Source organism: Strigops habroptila, chromosome Z (genome assembly GCF_004027225.2).
Source record: "Strigops habroptila isolate Jane chromosome Z, bStrHab1.2.pri, whole genome shotgun sequence".
Lineage (NCBI taxonomy): Eukaryota > Metazoa > Chordata > Aves > Psittaciformes > Psittacidae > Strigops > Strigops habroptila.
This window is the reverse complement of record NC_044302.2, coordinates 86,110,335-86,129,926: the sequence shown is the minus strand read 5'-3', so window position 1 is coordinate 86,129,926 and position 19,592 is coordinate 86,110,335. Positions and strand designations below refer to the sequence as shown.

Genomic DNA, 19,592 nt, shown 5'->3' with positions numbered 1-19,592 from the left:
TTTTTTTTTTTTCTTTTTTTCTCCTGGGTTTTTTGCCACACTTCCTTCCTGATTCCTCAGCTCTTTGGTGTGGAGCCAGCCAAGGGTGCTTCAGTCTCATGCTTGTGTGTGTGGATTCTCAGATTTCTAATAATATTTGAATTATTTTTCCTTTGGTCTGGTCTTAGTGTTGTCTTTTGGTTTAGATACATGTAGAAAGCGCTTTGCTTCATGTAAAGTTAGTGTGTGCAACATCTGAAGAGGGTATTCTTCTGTCTAGACTGTCTTACCTGACACTTAACTGCTGTAATATACTAAGTAGTCTGTTCTTCTGTTTGACAGTTTAATATTGTGATACTTGTCAAAGGCAGCGTGTTCTTAGAGGATATGACCTACTGCCTGCTGCAGACCATAGAAAGATGCTGATTTCACTGCATTTGTGCTCCTGCCTTACAGTATCTGAAACTGATAATGTATCAGGACATCTGCTAACACCTTTGTTGTACTTATTTGCTGGATGATGAATTTCACAGGATGGCATATCTTCTCAGGCTACAACAAAAAAACTGTGGAGTTGCATGATTTGAAATGTTGGTGGAAAACGGACACTTGAAAGCATAGTTTTGTGTGGGTGTTTCCTTTTGCTTGTGTGTGTGCCTCTCCAGATCCATTCTTAAATTTTGCTGTGGTTTCTGAGCTAACACAGCAGATGTATGACACACATGTTTAATTAAAGAAGCAATTTATCCTGTTCCTTTCCTGCTTTCAAAGTTTTGTTTACTGCAATTACGAATTTTGCCTGCTTCCAGATATTGACAGATACTGCTTTGGGACCATACTCACAAGGAGACATGCCAGTGAAAGCATTTAGCCAGTGGCTTTTCCTGGCTAATTTTCAGGATGTGTTCTCCTCTTAAAGCTCTTATTTTAGGATCTCTTGTTACCCTTTGGTGCTCAGCCAGTAAGTTAATGGTCCTCTTCAGTTTATTACGATTTGTTTTGAGTTAGCATTTGGTTAATTTTGTGTGGCTACTTAGCTTTGTTGTGTTTTTCCTGCCTTGATGCTGCAGGAGCTTTGCTTCTGTACTACCTGTAAGAGCTACACAGTTTCCATGCTGTCATGTAGCAGTTCTGTGCTTACGTGTTGAATTGCTCAAGAACTTGAGAAAATACCTTGCAAAAATAGTGTGTGTGTATGTATGTGAAAACAAACCTGTCATCACATATGCATTCTTTTGTATTTCTCTCTTTCAAGAACAAAAAGACACCAATATTTGCTGTTTGTGTTGTTTTTTTCTTTGTCTTAGGGAAATGCTGATGCTCTTCCATTACATGTAATGTGTTAGAAGCTGATATTGGGCTACCGTTGTGTTAATCTGTGTCTCTGTTTTAAGGAGCCTGTTTTAAGAAATTTTGAGTTGTAAGCAGGCAAAATCAGCAGAGAAAGACTATTGCTGGGAAGGCTTTAATAGTTTCACAAGTTTTCTTTGTGGACATCTCTTCTCTATTTTTGGATTTCACCTTTACCTGGTGAAAACCCTCTTGTCTTTCAGGCTATGAACCGTTCCCTTGCAAACGTGATTCTAGGAGGCTATGGCACCACGTCAACAGCTGGTGGGAAGCCCATGGAAATTACTGGAACCCACACAGAAATCAATGTGGAAAACGCAGTTGAAATGATAAAGGAAGCCAATAATATTATTATTACTCCAGGTAAGACATTCTTGACACAAACAGCAAGATGTTCAGAGGATGTATTGTTTTAAAAAACCCCCTCATAAACCTAAAAAACCCCCACCCTCAAAAGAAAACAAACCCCATCCAACCAACAAAAACAAACAACCTCCCCCCGCGCCAAAAACTGTAACCAATCTTTCAGTTGCAACATAGCAACATGGCAAATGTTGACTGGGTTTGTGGTGTATGTTTTTGTTCCCAGGTTGTCATTCCTTTGTGTAGACGTGTGTATGACACTTTATTTTTGCTTGTGTATGTCTCTTCAAAATTTTTGCTATATATTTAGGCTTTAAATTTTTCAGGACAAAGACTGTCTTCTGTAAATTATGTTTACAGTTGATTTTTTCTACAGCTGTTGTGGTGTGGGTTTCCAAGCCCTACCACAGTACCAGTGGTACCAATAACAAAATATCTGTCTGTTAAGTTACTGGAAAAGGGGATTTTGTTTATGCTTCTCATCTACTTGCTCAAGTCTGCATTGTACTGTTAAAAAAAGGGCAGAATAACATCTAAAACTTAGTTAGTATGTAATACATACTGGAATTAAAGTAGAATGAAACCTGAAAACCAAACCCCTGAGTTGTCTGAAACTGCTATGTTGGCTGTAGGCTCATATGGTTCAATAGCACGTTCCCTGTTAGAAGAGGTCAGGTAGGGAATAGCTCAAGACTTGTTTTCCTTCAACTGAATGGCACAAATATTGTGTTAAATTTATTTTAGCATTTGAATGCAAAGAATGCTAACAAACAAAGTTATCTTTCATTTTGCTTCAGCTTAAATGAAAACATCAGTGAGGTAGGGTTCTGATTTGGGAAGTCTGCTTTGTTTCCATGAAAGCTTGCAAACATTTTCAAGGAGTTTGTGTCTTGCTTCTGTAGTCAAACCTTGAGGAGACACCATTAATAATTTATGCTCTCCATTTTCTTCGTGGACGCTTTAGCTCTGATGATTTGATTCAGACACAAAGACTGAAAAGATTATTTTCTGCTAAAGCAAATCTAGTAGTATGTTGAGGGTAATGGTGGTGAAGTAACCTGATAGTGGCCTCTTTATCGATTTTTCAGTATACCTGTCTGAAACATCCTTTTCTGATAGAAAAAGGAACACATACTTTTGTGTAGTTGAAATAAGTTACTTCCCTAGTTTGACTGGTCAAAGCACTACACTCTTAGTGGTCAGGAGACCAAAATGAAGAGTGGTCAGTGGGAGTACAGTGGTCAGGCTGGGAATATACCAGTATCTGGTATGTGTGTGTACATTTACATTTTTTTGTTTAATTATGGGAGCTTCTGCTTGTGTGAAAGTTACGCTTATTGTCTTTAATTATTCTGTCTGCACTGAAATAGAAAAATAGCTTAAAATTTGGAAATTCTTTCAGGTTATGGTTTGTGTGCAGCAAAAGCTCAGTATCCCATAGCTGATCTGGTGAAGATGTTGCGAGAACAAGGGAAAAATGTAAGGTAAGTACTTTCCTTGAGTATTACAGTCGGGTTTTTTTTGTTGTTGTTATTTTGGTTTTGTTTTTTCTTCATTCCAGTAAAATCCCCGCCAAGTCTTTGTTTTGGTTTAATTTTTCTTCCAGTCATTATTATGCTGATCTCTCTTTCAGAATACTAGCTAAAAGAATGCTCTAGTTTTACTAAGCTATAGCTAAATATCTAGAAATTTCATACTTCAATAGAAAAGATTCCTTACTCCCTTATACTCTTTTTAAATTTGGTTTTTGGAAGAACCCCAGCAGTTGGAGAATCTTTTTTTTTTTTTTTTTTTTTTCTTTTCAGTTTTGTTTTGTTTGGTATCATGCTGAAGTTCAGTTAAAATGAATAGCTTTAAAATTTAATGCTTCTTTATTGAGGCAACAAAATCTTACTTTTTTGAAAGGTTAGTTAGCTCCTTTGCATACATATGCCCTGCCTCTGGATATAGTAGTGTTTTGCTACACAACAAGCTGTGGAGTTATTTGTAAAATAAAACTTAAATGTAATTCTGCATTGTGTTCAAGAGAAAAGTTAGCCTTTTCTACAGGTGGGGAGGTTGGAGAACTGTCTGAAAGCAGCCACTTTGTGGGAGTACATAATGTGAAGAGTAATCACAACAGCTGACATCAGTGCAGGGAGAATAGCTTTTATGTTTGTAGTCAGTAGGGAGACAGCACAGGCCCAATGTAAGTGCTTTGAATGGCCTTGTAGAGAAACCTCCATTGAGGAGGATTGTTTATTAGGCTAAAAATAGCTTTTTTTTTTTTTTCTTTTTTTTTAAGGAAATGGACCTCTCTGCTTGGGTAATGGTTAAAGGGGTGCAGTGGGAATAGCTAAGGATACTAGGCTGGAAAGGAGAGCTTTCTACAGTATGGAAGAAGTGTTTGTTGGGATCAGTCTGGTATGAAGTGGAAGAGTAGATCAGATAGCAGTCTCTGCACCAAAAATACAGGACTTACTTATTTTCTGGGATAACTGACTTGAATTAATAGAAGTAATGCTTACTGCTACACAGCAATGTTTGTGTATTAAAAAAGATACGGATAGTTAAATCCAATTCTGATTGGCATGTTTGAAACAAAGCTGAAAGAATTAATCACACTATAATGTTAGATGCCCTTCTTAGATTAAAAATCCACAGTCTGCCTTGCTGTTTTAGTCCTCTTATAACCTTTTCCACAGTCTGGAATAGCTGAAAGCATTCAGTGCATATTGATTAGAGGTGTCTTGCAGACATTCAAGAGCTTCTCTTTTCGGACTGATGTGCTGCACACAGTGCCTCTGTTTAAAAGTGTGTTGCCTGTCTGCTACGTTACTTGAAATCATCGTAAGTCAGTCCATGTAATCTTGCATTAGCAGCAGGGATTTAGCTTCCACAGGATATGCTGCCTGATTTCCCTTTGCTTCTTACAAGCATTAAGGCTGTGATACCGTCTCTCACGCCATGCTTTGCAGTTTTCTACAGTCTGGTTTGTTCAGAAAGAAGCCAGTGAACATTGGAAGGTCTGAGGATATAAACTTCTGTTACCATTTTAATGTAACCTCCAATCCATTAAGTAACTTAACTTACTGGATTCTCACAAATTTTTGCTATTGCAAGCAAGATTGCTATTAGAGTTCTTTGAGTATTGCATGGAAGGGTAATTGGAGTGCATATGGCCAGACGCATGGTTTTTTTTGCTGGAGTGCTGCTCCAAAAAATAGAGATGATTCTTAGATGCCAGTAATGGCCTGAAGTCCTTTTCTTCTTCAATTTTCCATAGACCTTATAGATATTGAAAGTACTGGCAAGCTAGCATCATGTCTCTCTTGCTGATTGTTTGGGAACAATCATTTTCTAATTATGGTAACTTAATCCTTTCAAATCAGTCAAGGCTCGGTTTTCATTTGAAACAAGAGATTTGGACAGATACTGGTTAGCCAGACTCATTCACTGATTTCTATGTGTTTACCTCAATTATATCGTGACTTTCCTTTGAAATCAGTACTCCAACTGTTAGTACTCCAGCATTGTAGTATTCCAGCAATTAGTGTTTATTTGGTTTTGTTTTCTTCCACTGTTTTTCCGGGCTTATTGAAAAGTCGCATACAAGTGTTTGCAGTTTTTTACAACATGCATTGTGATGCATAATGACAGGGTTGTCATAGGGTTTATTAGCAATTACTTTTTAGTGTTTGCCCAGAATGTTGCAGTTTTGCATCTAAAATTGCTTTATAGATGTATTTGTTCATGCATACATGATAAATGAGGGGATGTGCTGGTATATTTGCTTCCCAAAGTCCTCTTCACACCTTATTTCTCCATGTTTAGCAAAAACTCTCTGCGTGTCCAGATTACATTAAAAATTTTGAAGACCTGTTAGCTATGCAACAAAAGAACCTTTCTTGGCTAATGCAGTGACAGTGTTGTGTGCTTTTGGCTTTCCTTTTCAGTGCTTCTATTTTTTTTATCAACCTCGGTGAAATAAAAAATTACTGGTTTGGCCTTTTATGTTGGCTTTGCAGGGGAGAAACGTGAATGAATCCTTGAAATAACTGGCTTATACTTGAAATGAGTCAGTTTCAGGAAGGGTTTGCTGCAGTGCATACCTAGTATTTTAATGAAATAAATCTGTATTTACAGTTTGTGGTAATTCAGGCCTTTCATCACTTTGGGGAGCTCCCACGGTGTTCACTGAGTGCAGCTGCTGTCCCTCTGGTTTCAGTAGGCCTGGAGTGCCTCGGGACCCTAGTACGCTCACCATCCAGATGTAGTGACACTCTCACACATCCGCTGTGGGAGGATGCCAGCATGGACATACGATTGCATCAATTTGTAATGCCTATACTGTGCCAAGAAAAAGTATGTCTGTCATATGGTCTTTTTTTGCTTCGTGGCTCATGATTGATCCAGAGGAGCTGTTGTTTTCATTTACTTTGCCTATAGCCATAACATTCTCAGTGAAGAGTGCAGATTATATAACATGATGCATAACCTTTGACTAGGGTTTAAATTTAGGAATTTAAACCCTAGAGAGTTTGGAAACTTCAGACTGTTTTAAATTGCATAGCTAACATCATCGCTTACTTGAGATGGTCTTGTGGCAGATCACATCTTTAATGCATTAGGAGAATCACATAGAAAGCTGGATGTTGGTGACCCTTCATTATAACATTCCCTTGTCATGGATGGGTAAGACAATAAAACTTTTCATAAGCTAAATCCTGAAGTCCCCAGAATCCATTTGCCTTGGAGAAGAAATTTTAATGAAATATTGTGGTAATTCAGGCCTTTCATCACTTTGGGGAGCTCCCACGGTGTTCACTGAGTGCAGGCCTGTTCTACAACTGCTGTTGTATCTCTGAGAAATCATAACTGAGTAAATTGTTGAAAGTTCTTGTTTTTCAGCCACATGTGTTGTTTGTACACCCCTAGATGTGAAATTCTGATTTCTTCTATATAATTAAATTATATTCCATAGAATCACTAGACCAGTTTGCTCAAAGCCCCGTCCGACCTGGCCTTGAACACTTCTAGGGATGGGGCAGCCACAACTTCTCCGGGCAACCTGTTCCAGTGTCTCACCACCCTCACAGTGTAGAATTTATTCCTAATATCTAATCTAAAGCTCTTTCAGTTTAAAGCCGTTCCCCCTTGTCCTGTCACTACATGTCCTTGTAAAATGTCCCTCTCCAGATTTCTTGTAGGCCCCTTTAGGTACTGGAAGGATGCTGTAAGATCTCCCCAGAGCCTTCTCTTCTCTAGGGTGAACAAGCGCATCTCTCTCAGCTTGTTGGTCATCTTTGTGGCCTCCTCTGGACTTGTTCCAACAGTTCCTTGTTCTTCTTATGTTGGGGGCCCGAGAGCTAAATGCAGGACTGGAAGTGGGCTGTCATGAGAGCAGAGCAGAGGGGCAGAATCATCTCCCTTGACCTGGTGGTCACGCTGCTTTACAACCCAGGACACAGTTGGCTTTGTGGGCTGCGAGCGCATATTGCTGGGTCACGTTTTGCTTCTTGTCAACCAACACCCAACATCCTTTCCCTCAGGGTTGCTTTCAGTCCATTCTCTGGCCAGCCTGTATTTGAACTTGGGATTGCTCTGACCCAGATAATTCTATATATAGATATATAACTATTGTCTAGTATTATAGTACAGTTTAAAACTGTATACATTCCCATATATATGTAGGTAATTGTCATTATCCATATCCACATTAAGTTAATTATCTAATAGCTAATTAAGTTAATTAGCTATTGCCACAGTGTGACTTTCCTAAGACTTTTTCTATCTATGTTTTTTGTTTCTTGCATAGCAAGAAATTCTTGTTAAGAGAAATGTATTCCAGAGTGAATGGACTCTTAGAATGGTGCTTTATATAGACTTTCGAAATCTAATTCATACATAAGTATGGTGGTTTCCTGGTAACTCTCGTAGTTGAGAGAAATACAGATTACCTGTATTTCTTCCAGGTACATACATTCAAATTAGTTGCTAATATGTTAGTATTTTGGTTTGGTGGGTTTGTTTTTTTTTTTTTAACCTAATTTTTATAGGTAGATATCTTGAAGGACATGAGTTTCTGTCTTTTGATGCTGGAGAATCTAATTACTTTTGAGCACATGGAAAGATGGGTTTCTTACATTTTTAAAAATAATAAAATATGGATTTAGTGTTGGACATTAATTTTTTAATTTTTATTGTAACCTTTAGTTGTTTTAGTTATATCAATTTACAGTCATCATTTTATGTTGCTGTGCAAGAAAATCTAGAAGGTTTTAAAAGGTGAGCTGCTAAGATGGTCTCCCAACCACTCTTAACATACTGCATAACTCAGGTGTGCATAAGATGGAAATTATTGTCACTGCTGAATGGCAGCATAAGAACAACATGCGCTGATGCAATTTTATAGGATGCTGAAGTGTGCTTACTAGGAATACACTAAATATATCATCAGTGTATCATAAGCAACATCCGTGTCAGTTCTGAGTTGGTTTCACATAGTCAAATTAACTAGATGGATTCTGAATTATTAGTGCTGCAGCTGAAGGGACAAATGAAGTCCAACAGATCTGTTAGCTCAGATGTATTGGTGTAGCCAGAGAGAACTAGCAAACCTTGCTGTACCTGATTTGCTTTTGCAAGGTTACAGCTATAGCTGTATGCTCCTGGGGCTATATTGTAGGTATGCCATTGGCTCCTATGAGTCAGCTCAGCTCTGGGGAATCTTACTAGGTTAGTTTGTGGTGCTTTGTGGGGGTAGGCTGCTCTTTCTTCCCTGCAGTTGGGTTCTTGGGAGGGTATTTGCATTGAGCTAAGGTCCATGCCCTATATTTGGAGCTTGCTCTAACTGTGATAAACCATAGTGGCTGGAAATAGGAGCCAGTACCAACCCTCACTCACCTAAGTATGCTTAATAATTTAACTAATTAAATTCAGTTTAGATTTTTTAAATGACCTGAGCCAGCACAGCCAGAGCTTTTTTGATGCTGAAATACTATTTCTAGGGACATGTTGTTGCCTCAGGCATGACATCAGGCGTAAGCTAGCTATGTGCTTTGATACTAGTAATCTACATAGTCATCCATAATGTGTGATGAGAGCATTATACTGTCATACTTCCAAGTCATGCTACCCTGCAACTGTTATTATATGTTGGGATTCAAGCTGTGCAATATGTGAATGATGCACTTCTCAGTTAATTTAATTCTGTATTTTGTTTTATTTTCTTCCTTCCCCTCCTGTTACCTTGAATAACAGATTATTGTTTGTACTACAAACAGAGGTGGAGAGGTGTCAAAACACGAAGTGAATGAGGTAGAGAGAACAGGAGGTGAGGCAAAACCCTTGGGCAAATTATTTGCTGTATATACAGTGCCTAAAGTGTTGAGTAAACTAAACTAGGCACCAGCCAGATGTTACTTACTTACATCACTCTGTCCAGCTTTGGCATAATGACAAGAATCCTATCTTTACATGGATGAAGTGATCTTGAAACACTTCTGCACTGGGTTAGGCAGGTGCTAGCTGTTTCAGTATCGATAACAAGAATGTTATCTAGCCAGTTGTTAAAAAGATAGATGCTGACTTTATAAACTGTATAAAAGTGATTTCCATTCTGAGATTTTTCATGCAATAGTTGTCTTTTCATACTGCTATAATCAACCTCATACTGCTTTAAGTAACACAAACTCCTCCCCTCACTTCCCCCGAATTTAAGTGCTTTCTGTGCCAAGAGTGCTGTCCTAGATATGGTGTGTATGTCAGTAGTTTTAGATTTTTAGTCTAAATTTAAAAGACTCTCTTTGTATTTTGCAGTCTTTGTATTACCAAGAAAAAAAAAAAGTTTCAAAACATGAACTTATTTTTCAGTGTGCTGTGTTGTCTTTCTAGAGCTAAAAAGAATCCAGAAATCTGAAAGAGACTGATTAAAAACTCTGAATATCCTTGCCCGATACTCCTGCTGTTTAGATGTAAAGTATTAGTAGCGAGGAGGTGTATGCTCACTTCAGTGTATCTGACAGTTGGAGATGGTAAGCAAGCCCCATGTTACATGGTCAGGATCAAGAGAAAAAAATCAGACCTAATTCTGTGTTTCAGTGAACTACCAGAATAATGTTTCAAGTCAGACACAGCATGATTTTGAATCTTTGATATGGGTAAAGTGTATATATAGACTGAAACCTTAATGTCATGTAAACTGAAGGTCAGAAAGAGTGTGAGATTTCTGCTTGATTTAAAAACAAACCAACCAACATAATTGACCTCCTGCATAACAAGTATTAAAACTGTATCAAAGAAACTTGTCAATTTTTCTCTTTAAAATATTTTACCATAAAATAAGACTCTCTTTTAAAATAATTTGTGTGTTGAATTTTTGAATATGAGTGAGGTTCATATTCTGAACATCTGGGAGATGTTCATGTGACAAAATGTTTCTGGTGTAATATACATAGCTTTCAAGAACTGCTGCTGTTTTGAGTCAGGAGCAAGATACACATCAAGGATTTTAGCTACCTCTGTTCCGTGCTTACCTGAATTCTCCTTTCTATTGGACAGCCTAACTTCACTCCAGATATATGTAGATCTTATCTTGTGAAATAATGAAAACCTTAGAGAGGCACATATTTTTAGTGGTTCTTTTTGATACACTTGCACACCCGCGTTTAAGAGGTACTGGCAGGCTACTGTCGTATTTCGTTAACAGGATCTTAGAAGCAGACTTCTGGGAGTCACTTTAATAATTATCCAGAAAGCTTTGGTATGAGCAGCTTTCTTTGTGAAAACGCAGTATGTGGTTTCAAGCAGAGTCTGTCAGGAGTCCTTAAGTACTGATAGTTCATGCCATAACTTCTCCTGAATGAAGATTACTTGTCCCTTGCTTTTCTTCTTCCTTTGCCTCTTGTCAGGAGTGGTGCAGTCAAAGGTGAAATTAATTCTTTTGGCAGCTTAAATTTTGGCTTTCCAGCCCTTGGAATAAGATTGTATGTGTGCATAGTATTTAATGAAAACCTCACGAGTATTTTGTTTTGTGTATTGCCAAAGTAGCTTTGGTCACAAAGACAGTAAAATAATTTTATTGGAAACAAAAGACAATTTTGTTGGAAAATCGTATTTTCATTGCCAGAGGAGTGATGGGTTTTCTCAAGTGTACTTCAGAATAAGAGTTCTCCTACTGTACTGTAAGTGATTGAATTTGGTACACTTAAGACTAGCTGCAGTACTACACATGGCTTACATTACTGAAACGTAAGCTGTTAATGTTTTGTCCTGTATATTTGCTCTCCTTTTTATGATTTTAGGTATTTTCCTTTGCAATAGGATTGCAAATATTTACTTGCTGAATACAATCTATTATCTTTCTTTCTTGAAAAGCATTTCTTTTAAAGCTGGCTTTTACCCTGCTGCTTGACCTAGAGCTTAAAATTCTAGTATATCTTGTACTATGTGAATTGATCATATGTCCTTAATTTTGTTACTGGAGTTCCAATTATGTCATCTTTGCATTGTTTTAATGTTGTCTTGCTGATGGAGTTCTCGGTTGCCCTTTTAAGGATGTATTTGCACAGTGTTCAATTCACAATCTGTCTGTCATGGCAAGTTGATTTATCAGTCTTGCCCTTCTTTCTGAAGAAGTCCAAAGTGTTCTTACTGCATTCCTTGGACTTCTGTTCAGAAATTTCTATTCAGAAATCCAGAAACTTACAGTTCTCTTGAGTATTTTAGGTCTCTTCCAAAGTACATGTAGGCTTCCTTATTAAACATGTAACTTCAGCCATATACAATATTTATCTGAGGCATTTCTGGTGGGCTCGAATCACCATTCCATTTGATGATAGCTCCAGAGCTGGAAAGACATGAAATGGACAGAGCAGTAGACATGGTTATTCCTAGTTTATTCAGGCCAAGTAGATGAGCAGAACAGTACAATCTGCCCACAAGAAATAGAAATAGATCTGCTTCTATGCAAAATATGTTTTTGGGAGTTGCAACTGAACCAGTTTAACACCTCCATTCTGACTTTTGTCAGGTTTTCACTCTTGCAGAACTGCATGAATGCCTTGGCTCCCTCTCTGCTACCCTCTGTGTCTGCCTGAATTTTAGTAACTCATAACTCTTAACTCATAAGCTGTGTATTTTCTCTAAGTTGGTTTTGAGCTGTTCTGAAAACATCTCCCACCTTCTCACTCTCCTTTTTTTTCTTTTCCCTCCTAAGATCAATCATGAGAAGACAGTGGGATGTTAACCAAATTCAGCAAAACATTGTCTTATGCTTGAAGTAGAGTCCTTACTAATCTTCCTGTTGGATTGGAGTGTTAAATTGTGGTAACCATGCATACTCTAGAGATGCCTGAGTCAACAAGGTCATTGCCAAGGGCATTTCTGGGAGTGGCTTTGCTTCAGGAAGGCTGCACATTCTTTTGGCCTTTTCATGGAGTGTTACATTTTGCGGCCAGTTCATTTGCTCTGGGTGCTTTTACTTTTCAATGATGTAAGGGACCTGCAAAGCATATTCATGTGGATGGTGGTTTTGCAGCAAAAAGGCTTATACATAAGAACCCAAAGGTATCTCGTCACAAATTTTTAAATGTGGTACTGTTTGGAAGGTGAATGTAAATGCTTGGTGTGTGGTGTTGCTCAGTTTGGTGATTGCAGCCATACAAAATGGAAGAATATGTCCTATTACCTACAAAAGTAGCTGAAGAAAAGCTTGTTGGTATAAGCTATTGCTGGATGGAAAATTTACTCTGTTGCTCCATCTTGATTGGACGTATTCCCAGGCATTTCTGGCCATGAGTTCCTTCTGTGTTGTCACTACAGGTGTGCAGCAGGCTCTCCAAAGCCACTTTGCAGGTGCAGCAACTTTCTAATTCTTCTCATGATGGAAGGATTGAAAATGTACTCCTGGGTTCTTTAGTTTTACTGAGGAATGAGCATATTCTTTTGCATACCTGCTGTGTCAGCCATACTTTTAACTTTGCAGAAAAGCAGAAAAGCAGCAGCTGCTCTCGAAGTGAAGATTCAAATCTACGAGCCTTGTTCCCTTCCCCACCCACTAACTTCCCTGCAACACTGGAAAAGTAACTACAATATTGTTAAGGTTTAACCATTTCATTTTATTAATTCACATGTGTGCTTATACTTAGGAACTTCTCAGCCTTGGAGGTCACAGGTGGCAAGTTTACTATACAAACCAGAGTGGTCAGTACTTATTAATGGGATTAAACTTTATTTCCTGTTAGGTTTGGTATTCACCCTGTGGCTGGTCGTATGCCTGGTCAGCTGAATGTACTCCTAGCAGAGGCTGGTGTTCCCTATGATATTGTACTGGAAATGGATGAGATCAACAATGACTTCCCAGGTTAGCATGTAAGCTATAAGTTTCCAGTAGATTGGATTTGATCTTGTCAATTTTTATTCATTTCTGGTTTTATATCACACAAGGATTATTAAAAATAGAAAAACTCGGTCAGGCCATTCAGTTTCTCTTTATGCCTGTTCTGATACTGCTGTAGAGGAGCAGAAGGTCTTTCTCTTGCAGTCAGAGTGTTTTCCCCAGCTGATGGCACGTGAGCACAGAGGAATAAACAAGAAATAGTGTGACTCAGGAGCAGAAGGTAGAGACACGTAAAGCAAAGGGAAATATTGAATGCAGGAGTACAGAAGAGGGCAGATGTTGAGTGGAGGTTAAATAGGCCTGTGAAATGTGTTTCCTCCAGAACCAAGAGAACAGCGTTCTTTTTCAATTGTTTGTAGCTGTGAAGTAAGTGACAAATGCTGTGTCTTTTTTTATCTCTGTTACTGCCCCATACAGGAAAACTACTGTTTACTGACTTCTTTAAGTCAGGTGTCGTGGATGACTTGACCCTGTCATGTCTTGCAAACCAGTTTAGCATTGTACAGACAACGTCTTGCTTTCTTACATCTTTGTTTAAAAATCAGAAAGTTGCTGGTAAAAGGTTTTTCAAAAGAGTATTCAAAGGAAAAGCGAGGCACAAGGAAATTTGGAAGTAATGTTATGATGTGTATATGAAACTACATTTAAAGGTCAAAGGATTTAATTTTTTGGGGCGGAATGATCTAACAAGTCCCTTAGAATGGGGTTCTGGATGCTTGCAGTTTGCTTGAGGTAGTTGGGCACTTGGACTCTCACATATAACTTGCTTCATAAATTTGTAAAATACTTGTGAATGAAGTCCCCATAAATGTTGTAGAGTGCTTATCATAACAGGTTTTTCTGCCTCTAAAGATCAGATTTTACACAAAAATGTACCTCAGCTTCACTGTTCAGGTTTCAGGTAATTTTTCATCAGCCTGATTTTCTTTGTCTTGCTGCAGAAACTGACTTGGTCCTTGTAATTGGTGCAAATGATACAGTTAATTCAGCAGCTCAGGAAGATCCAAACTCTATCATTGCTGGAATGCCAGTTCTTGAAGTCTGGAAGTCCAAACAGGTGAGATTAACAGAGTTACATTAGCATCTAGCATAGGGAGCATGCTTTTTAAAAAATGGTTTGTAGGATAGCTAAGAATCTCTTATTCTTCTTGTTTCCACGAGAAGCTTTTCTGCAAGTTGTCCAACAAAACAGTCCGTACTTTGAAAGTGTGATGCATTATTCATGTTTTTATAGTCATCAGCAAGTAGTGAGTCTAATGATGATTGCAGTAGAAAAGACCAATGAAAGTGCTTCTACTAAAAAATGTGATTAGAATAAATTATGTTCTGCTCACATTTGCAGCCCTGAAGCATTTCTGTACCAATATCTGCTTTTTTAAGTTTATAGGAAATTCGACTGACAACTTTAGTATTGAAGTGGAAATACAAAAATGAATAATATGCTTAAATAAAAAGAATCAAAACAGTAACTGGCTGGGTTTGAGTAGAGAGCTTAGTCTGTCCAGGTTCAGCTGACAGTTTAGCTACCTCACCAGTTTTGCTCTTCAAAAGCAACATTGTCTCGTCTAAAATACATAGACTTGAGTTTCCTCAATGTGAAATCTTTGGTAGTTTGTTCTGAACCCAGATGTAACCAGTTCTGAGGGTTTAGCTATTCAGATACTCAGTCGTGGGCACATATATTTGTCAGGGTGTTGCAATTTGGGAAATAAACATGTACATGAAGCTGGTAAAGCTTCATACTTTCTCTGCTGATGGTGCCATGATTAACTAATTTGACATTTAAGATCTAAAACTGGCTGAAATTTATTTTAGGATTTAAAAATCCCCAAAATCTCATGTATGAAGTCATACAGAGTAATGGTCTGGAGAAGTCTAGAGAACGTTGCACCAAGTATTGATGTGAACGCTCATCTGAATTGTGTTGCTATCAGGGAATTGGATCTTAAAATAGTTCAAAATAAAAAAGCCTCAAAAACCTCTGTTACAATCATTAATGCCCATCTTGCTTTGACTTTATTATATGGAATAAGTAAAAGCATATGCATATGTAGCATCCACATTCTCTTCATCTGATGTGTAATATTGTGTTTAACAGTAAATGTTTCTGAAACTGATTTGGGTATCATTTCTGTCTGCTGTATTAAAATTTGACATACAGTTTTGTAGCAGTGAGTACTCTATTTTAGCAAGGGATGCCTCTTCCTCTCCCTTGGTTTGTGGAAGTTGGTTTTGTGTTGTCTTTCTTTGGAGGGGGGATTGCAGTTGCTTTTTGCTGTTTCAAACATGAACTTTTTATGTGCAGGTCATTGTAATGAAGAGGTCTTTGGGAGTTGGTTATGCAGCGGTGGACAATCCAATCTTCTACAAACCTAATACTGCCATGCTGTTGGGAGATGCTAAGAAGACTTGTGATGCCCTGCAGGCCAAAGTCAGGGAATTGTATCAAAATTAAATATTGATTTGTATTCCACTCATGATTGAAATTAAAGTTTTGTCACAGAGGTCATGGAAAAAGAGAAGAATTTTTTACTGTGATAATACAGCCAGCATTTGGAGAAGACTGCATTGACTCCTAGGAGATGTGGTTCAGTTAGGGAATCATCGAATCATAGAATGGTTTGGTTTGGAAACCAAACTTAAGATCTTAAGATCATCTAGTTCCATCCCATGGTTCCATTAGACCAGGTCACTCAAAGCCCCATCCAGCCTGGCCTTGAACACTGCCAGGGATGGAATGCAGGCTGTGTGAAAAGATGGTCATATTAGGCCTTCAAACTGAATCTCCCATGAGGCAATGCATTAAAGAATGAAAATGTGCTTTTTAAGGTTAACACTGAGCTGTTAGAAGCAGGAACTAATAACTCATGGTCATCTTTAAGTAGTTATTGGCTTCCTCCTCCTTACTGTCTGTACTTCTGTTACGGTAATTTACTAAAAAATACTGTGCCAAAACTGTATTCTATCTTATCATCAAAGCTGTTCTTTGGCCAGTATGGTCAAAACAACTATTTATTTCATCAAAACTTCAAGCAAAATTACAAACAGATGCAAGGAGATGCAAATAGATGCTTACATGATCTGAGATTCTGAACAGAATATTCTGTTTCTTTTGGGGATTTTATGGATGCTGTGAATCAGGAACATTCTAGGAAGGTTACTTTTCTTCAAAAGAGTAGTTCCACTTTTTCGTAGTGTCCGCTTACATTATGTAAACACAGGATTTCAGGGACCCACCCAGTGATTTTTGAAGTCTAAGAAGGAAATGTACACATACTTGCACTGCTTAACTTTTTTAAGCAGCTGCTAAATTCTCCATTTTTTTCCAGTTGTCGCCTTTTTAAGTGTCTGAGGAAAAATATGGTCCAGTTCTGCAGAGGCATAACATCTTGCATACCCAATCTGTTCACAGAATTTGGACCACAGTGTTTCGGTTTATGTTCACTTAGACTTTTCACTGTATTTGCTACTTTAAAATTCAGTGATGCTTTCTTAATTAACATTTTTGTGATGCTGGAAAATGCACTTCTGAACATATTTAAGATGCTGGAGTTTTATTAGAATTTTTCTAAATAAATAAGCTATTGTTTGAACAGCACAGAAACATACCAATCTTAAAATCCAGTGTTTTGATAATTTGACTTCTCCCTAATCTAATTAAAAGCACTGTTAAATTCCCATAATAAGTTCAGCAAAGAATTAAATTACATTAAGACATAGATTGCCATTTTGTTTTTATTATGTTAAGTGTACTTGAGTGGAACTCAAATATTTGCCTAATAAAATGAATTTATCATGTTTCCATAATGATGTAGCAACTGTCCGTGGTGACGAAGGCTAAATAGAAATAGCTGTACTTGTGTTAGAAAACGGTCATATTTGGGGAAGACAAACTGTTATGAAGTAAGTCTTGAAATTAATCCATTTTGATTCATAGAACAAATATTTCTTTATTACACCATGTACAGAGACCTCATTTAAAATATAGTATTTCTACTTAGCTACCTCTGTTTTTATGTGAAAATCATTTAAAACACAGACTTTGAATTGGTAAGAATTACATTAAGAATTGTAACAGTGTATTAAGGAAGCTACCCTTTTTGCAAATCTGTTTCATATAATTTGAAATAAAAATTTTGATGTAAGCATTAATATGTTGTTCTCTACAGAAAAAGACTTGTAATTAAATTTTAATTTAAAAGTGTGGCAGCTATATTTGAATGTAGCATATATGGCCTCTTGATTTCATTGTATTCAACTTTTCTTTTAGGTCTGCAAAAAATAGGAAAATGGGAGAGCAGGAAAGACAAGGAAATAATCCTCTGTCTGTCTCCCAACTAAACAAAATGGGATTTGAAGGAATTTAACATCCTAAAGCATTAATTTCTGTCTTGTCAAACATGATGTATCTAACTGTGTATGCAACATGTTTCTGCTTATAAGTAGCTTCTTAAAGAAAACCACACCAAAACCCACAAACAAAAACAATGGGGGAGGAACTTAAAAAAAAATAAAAATATATCCATACCATTTATGTTGGATCAGAGGTACCAGTGTTATCTTCAAAACTTTACCATGGAACACCAGCTGATGATTGAAGTGCTAATAAAGTCAATTATTTTTCTTTATTCATCACTGTCTCTTCTCTCCTGTTGTTTGTTGAGTAGGTAAGTAGCCTGAGATTCTTTCTGGGAGTTAGAAGATCAAATTGCCACCAAGGATGTTGAAACTGAAGAATGTAGTGAAAAGGAATCATAGTGAAATATGCATATTTCTTATCTTGTGTGAAAAGATTCGAATAGTTGTTTAAAATTATGTTACCTGACCGTAGCAACTACCTGACCGTAGTAAAGGAAGAGGGTTAAACAACTTCTGAGAGCTCTTGATCCTAATATTTGTTGCCTTTTTGACTTAAAAAAACCCTGAAAAAGCTGTAAGAACTAACTTGGCTGAGGTGTGAGATTAATCCTATCCCCTTGAGCCTGATACCATATAAGTTTGCTTCGGTTCTTAGTTATTTAGATCTACAAGATGGTCAAGTTGATTTTGTGATGATTTCAGTTTCTACTGAAATTATCATTCACTTCAAAGTGAATAACTTCAGCCATCTGCTAGTCTGTTCAGTTGTATCATTACACAAGTCTGACATGCAGCTTTCATGTTTTCGTTGAGTTTTGGTCAAGCCAAGACTCAGAGGCTGCAGTCTGGCATTAATTCATGAGGTAACCCCTCTTCCCTGTTGAGCAGCCCACCTGGGAAGCATATACCCACATCATACGGATTTGTGGTCTCACAAATGGTAAAGCCATAAGCTACGTCCTTTTGTGGATCTGACTGCTAGTCTGAACATTTTACTTTACCCCATCTCCAGCTGCTTATTATCACCGAAGAGATATTTATTCTAGCCTGTCTCAAGCAGGCGAAGAAAATCTGATCAAATCGTGACAAAGCAGTGCAGCAAGAAAAAAAGGAGACGATGGAGGACGCTGATCTCTGTTTAGCTGCTGGAACTTCTTTAGTTTGCAGTGTGTATCCATGGCCATGAGACACCTTGGATCTTTGTTTTGAAGGCCATGCGAAAAGTCAAGGTATGAACATCCTTCGCTCTTCCTGTGTCCTCAGGGTCAGCCATCTCACTGCAGAAGGCAGCCAGGTTGTTCAGGTATGATATGTTCACGGTAAAATTGTGCTGCCTATTCCCAGCTGCCTTGTTTTTCATGACGTTCTGAAGGGATATTGGTTGTATACGCTTCCCAGGGTCAAGGTTTGGCTGCCTGGCCTATTGTTTCCCTGTTCCTTGCCCTTCTTGAGCCAGCAACTTATTATTCAGATCAGAAGTTAAATTCTAACTGTAAGAGCTGCTGATTCTAGCAAACACTGTGTTTGATTTCTGTCCTGAGAAATATGGAGTTTTGTGATGGTAAATTGGCTTTGTAGCTTTTTGCAAGTAGGGGAATTTCACTGATTACCAAATGACGAGTTTGCAGTTATGTGATCTATTAATCCATCAATCTGTTTCTCAAAGTCTTGCATTAGTCTGGAATTTTAGAAACCATATCTTAAAGAGTTACACATATCCTGCTATGTTGGTTCCTTGTAGTAAACGTGCATTTCTGCCCAATTCAGATAGGGAAATTAGGGACTGAACCTACTTTTGTATTTTAGTTTGAATAAAAAGTTGGCTTTTGGAGCAAATCACAGTTTCTTCCACTTGCCAAGTTTTGGTTTCTGTTGCAGAGCAGTCTTGGAGCACACAAACTTGGATTCTTTTGAAACTAAGCTAGAAGATGCTCTAGAGCTGTGAATGAACATTCAGTCTGTAGAACCAGATTAGTGGTAGTCCACGGTAAACATCCTCAAGCATATAGGGTGCATTTCATATCCTCGACACTGAGTGCCTTTTATTCCAGGTTTGATTCTGTTGTGCCAAAGTAATTACTAAGGTAGACTTCCAGATCTCCAAAGCATACGAGAGAAAGAGAGGGTGTAATTCACTTTCTTGCATTCTAAGGCTTAATTA

The 19,592-nt window shown here is 37.8% G+C and overlaps 1 protein-coding gene across 4 annotated transcripts in view; it reads left to right on the top strand.

Annotated features, from left to right (window-relative positions):
- The window catches only part of NNT (nicotinamide nucleotide transhydrogenase), a 45,715-nt gene extending 28,011 nt beyond the window's left edge, over positions 1 to 17,704 (top strand). For 3 of the 4 annotated variants that reach the window (XM_030512129.1, XM_030512128.1, XM_030512130.1), the window contains exons 18-22: positions 1,533 to 1,692; positions 3,095 to 3,176; positions 12,918 to 13,036; positions 14,014 to 14,129; positions 15,378 to 17,704. In XM_030512129.1, the coding sequence (XP_030367989.1) occupies positions 1,533 to 1,692; positions 3,095 to 3,176; positions 12,918 to 13,036; positions 14,014 to 14,129; positions 15,378 to 15,527 (627 nt within the window). In that variant the 3' untranslated portion in view covers positions 15,528 to 17,704. Of the gene's footprint in view, positions 1 to 1,532; positions 1,693 to 3,094; positions 3,177 to 12,917; positions 13,045 to 14,013; positions 14,130 to 15,377 lie in introns of those variants that run through there. The other variant, XM_030512131.1, reaches the window with a different exon arrangement.
- Positions 17,705 to 19,592: the final 1,888 nt, after the last annotated feature.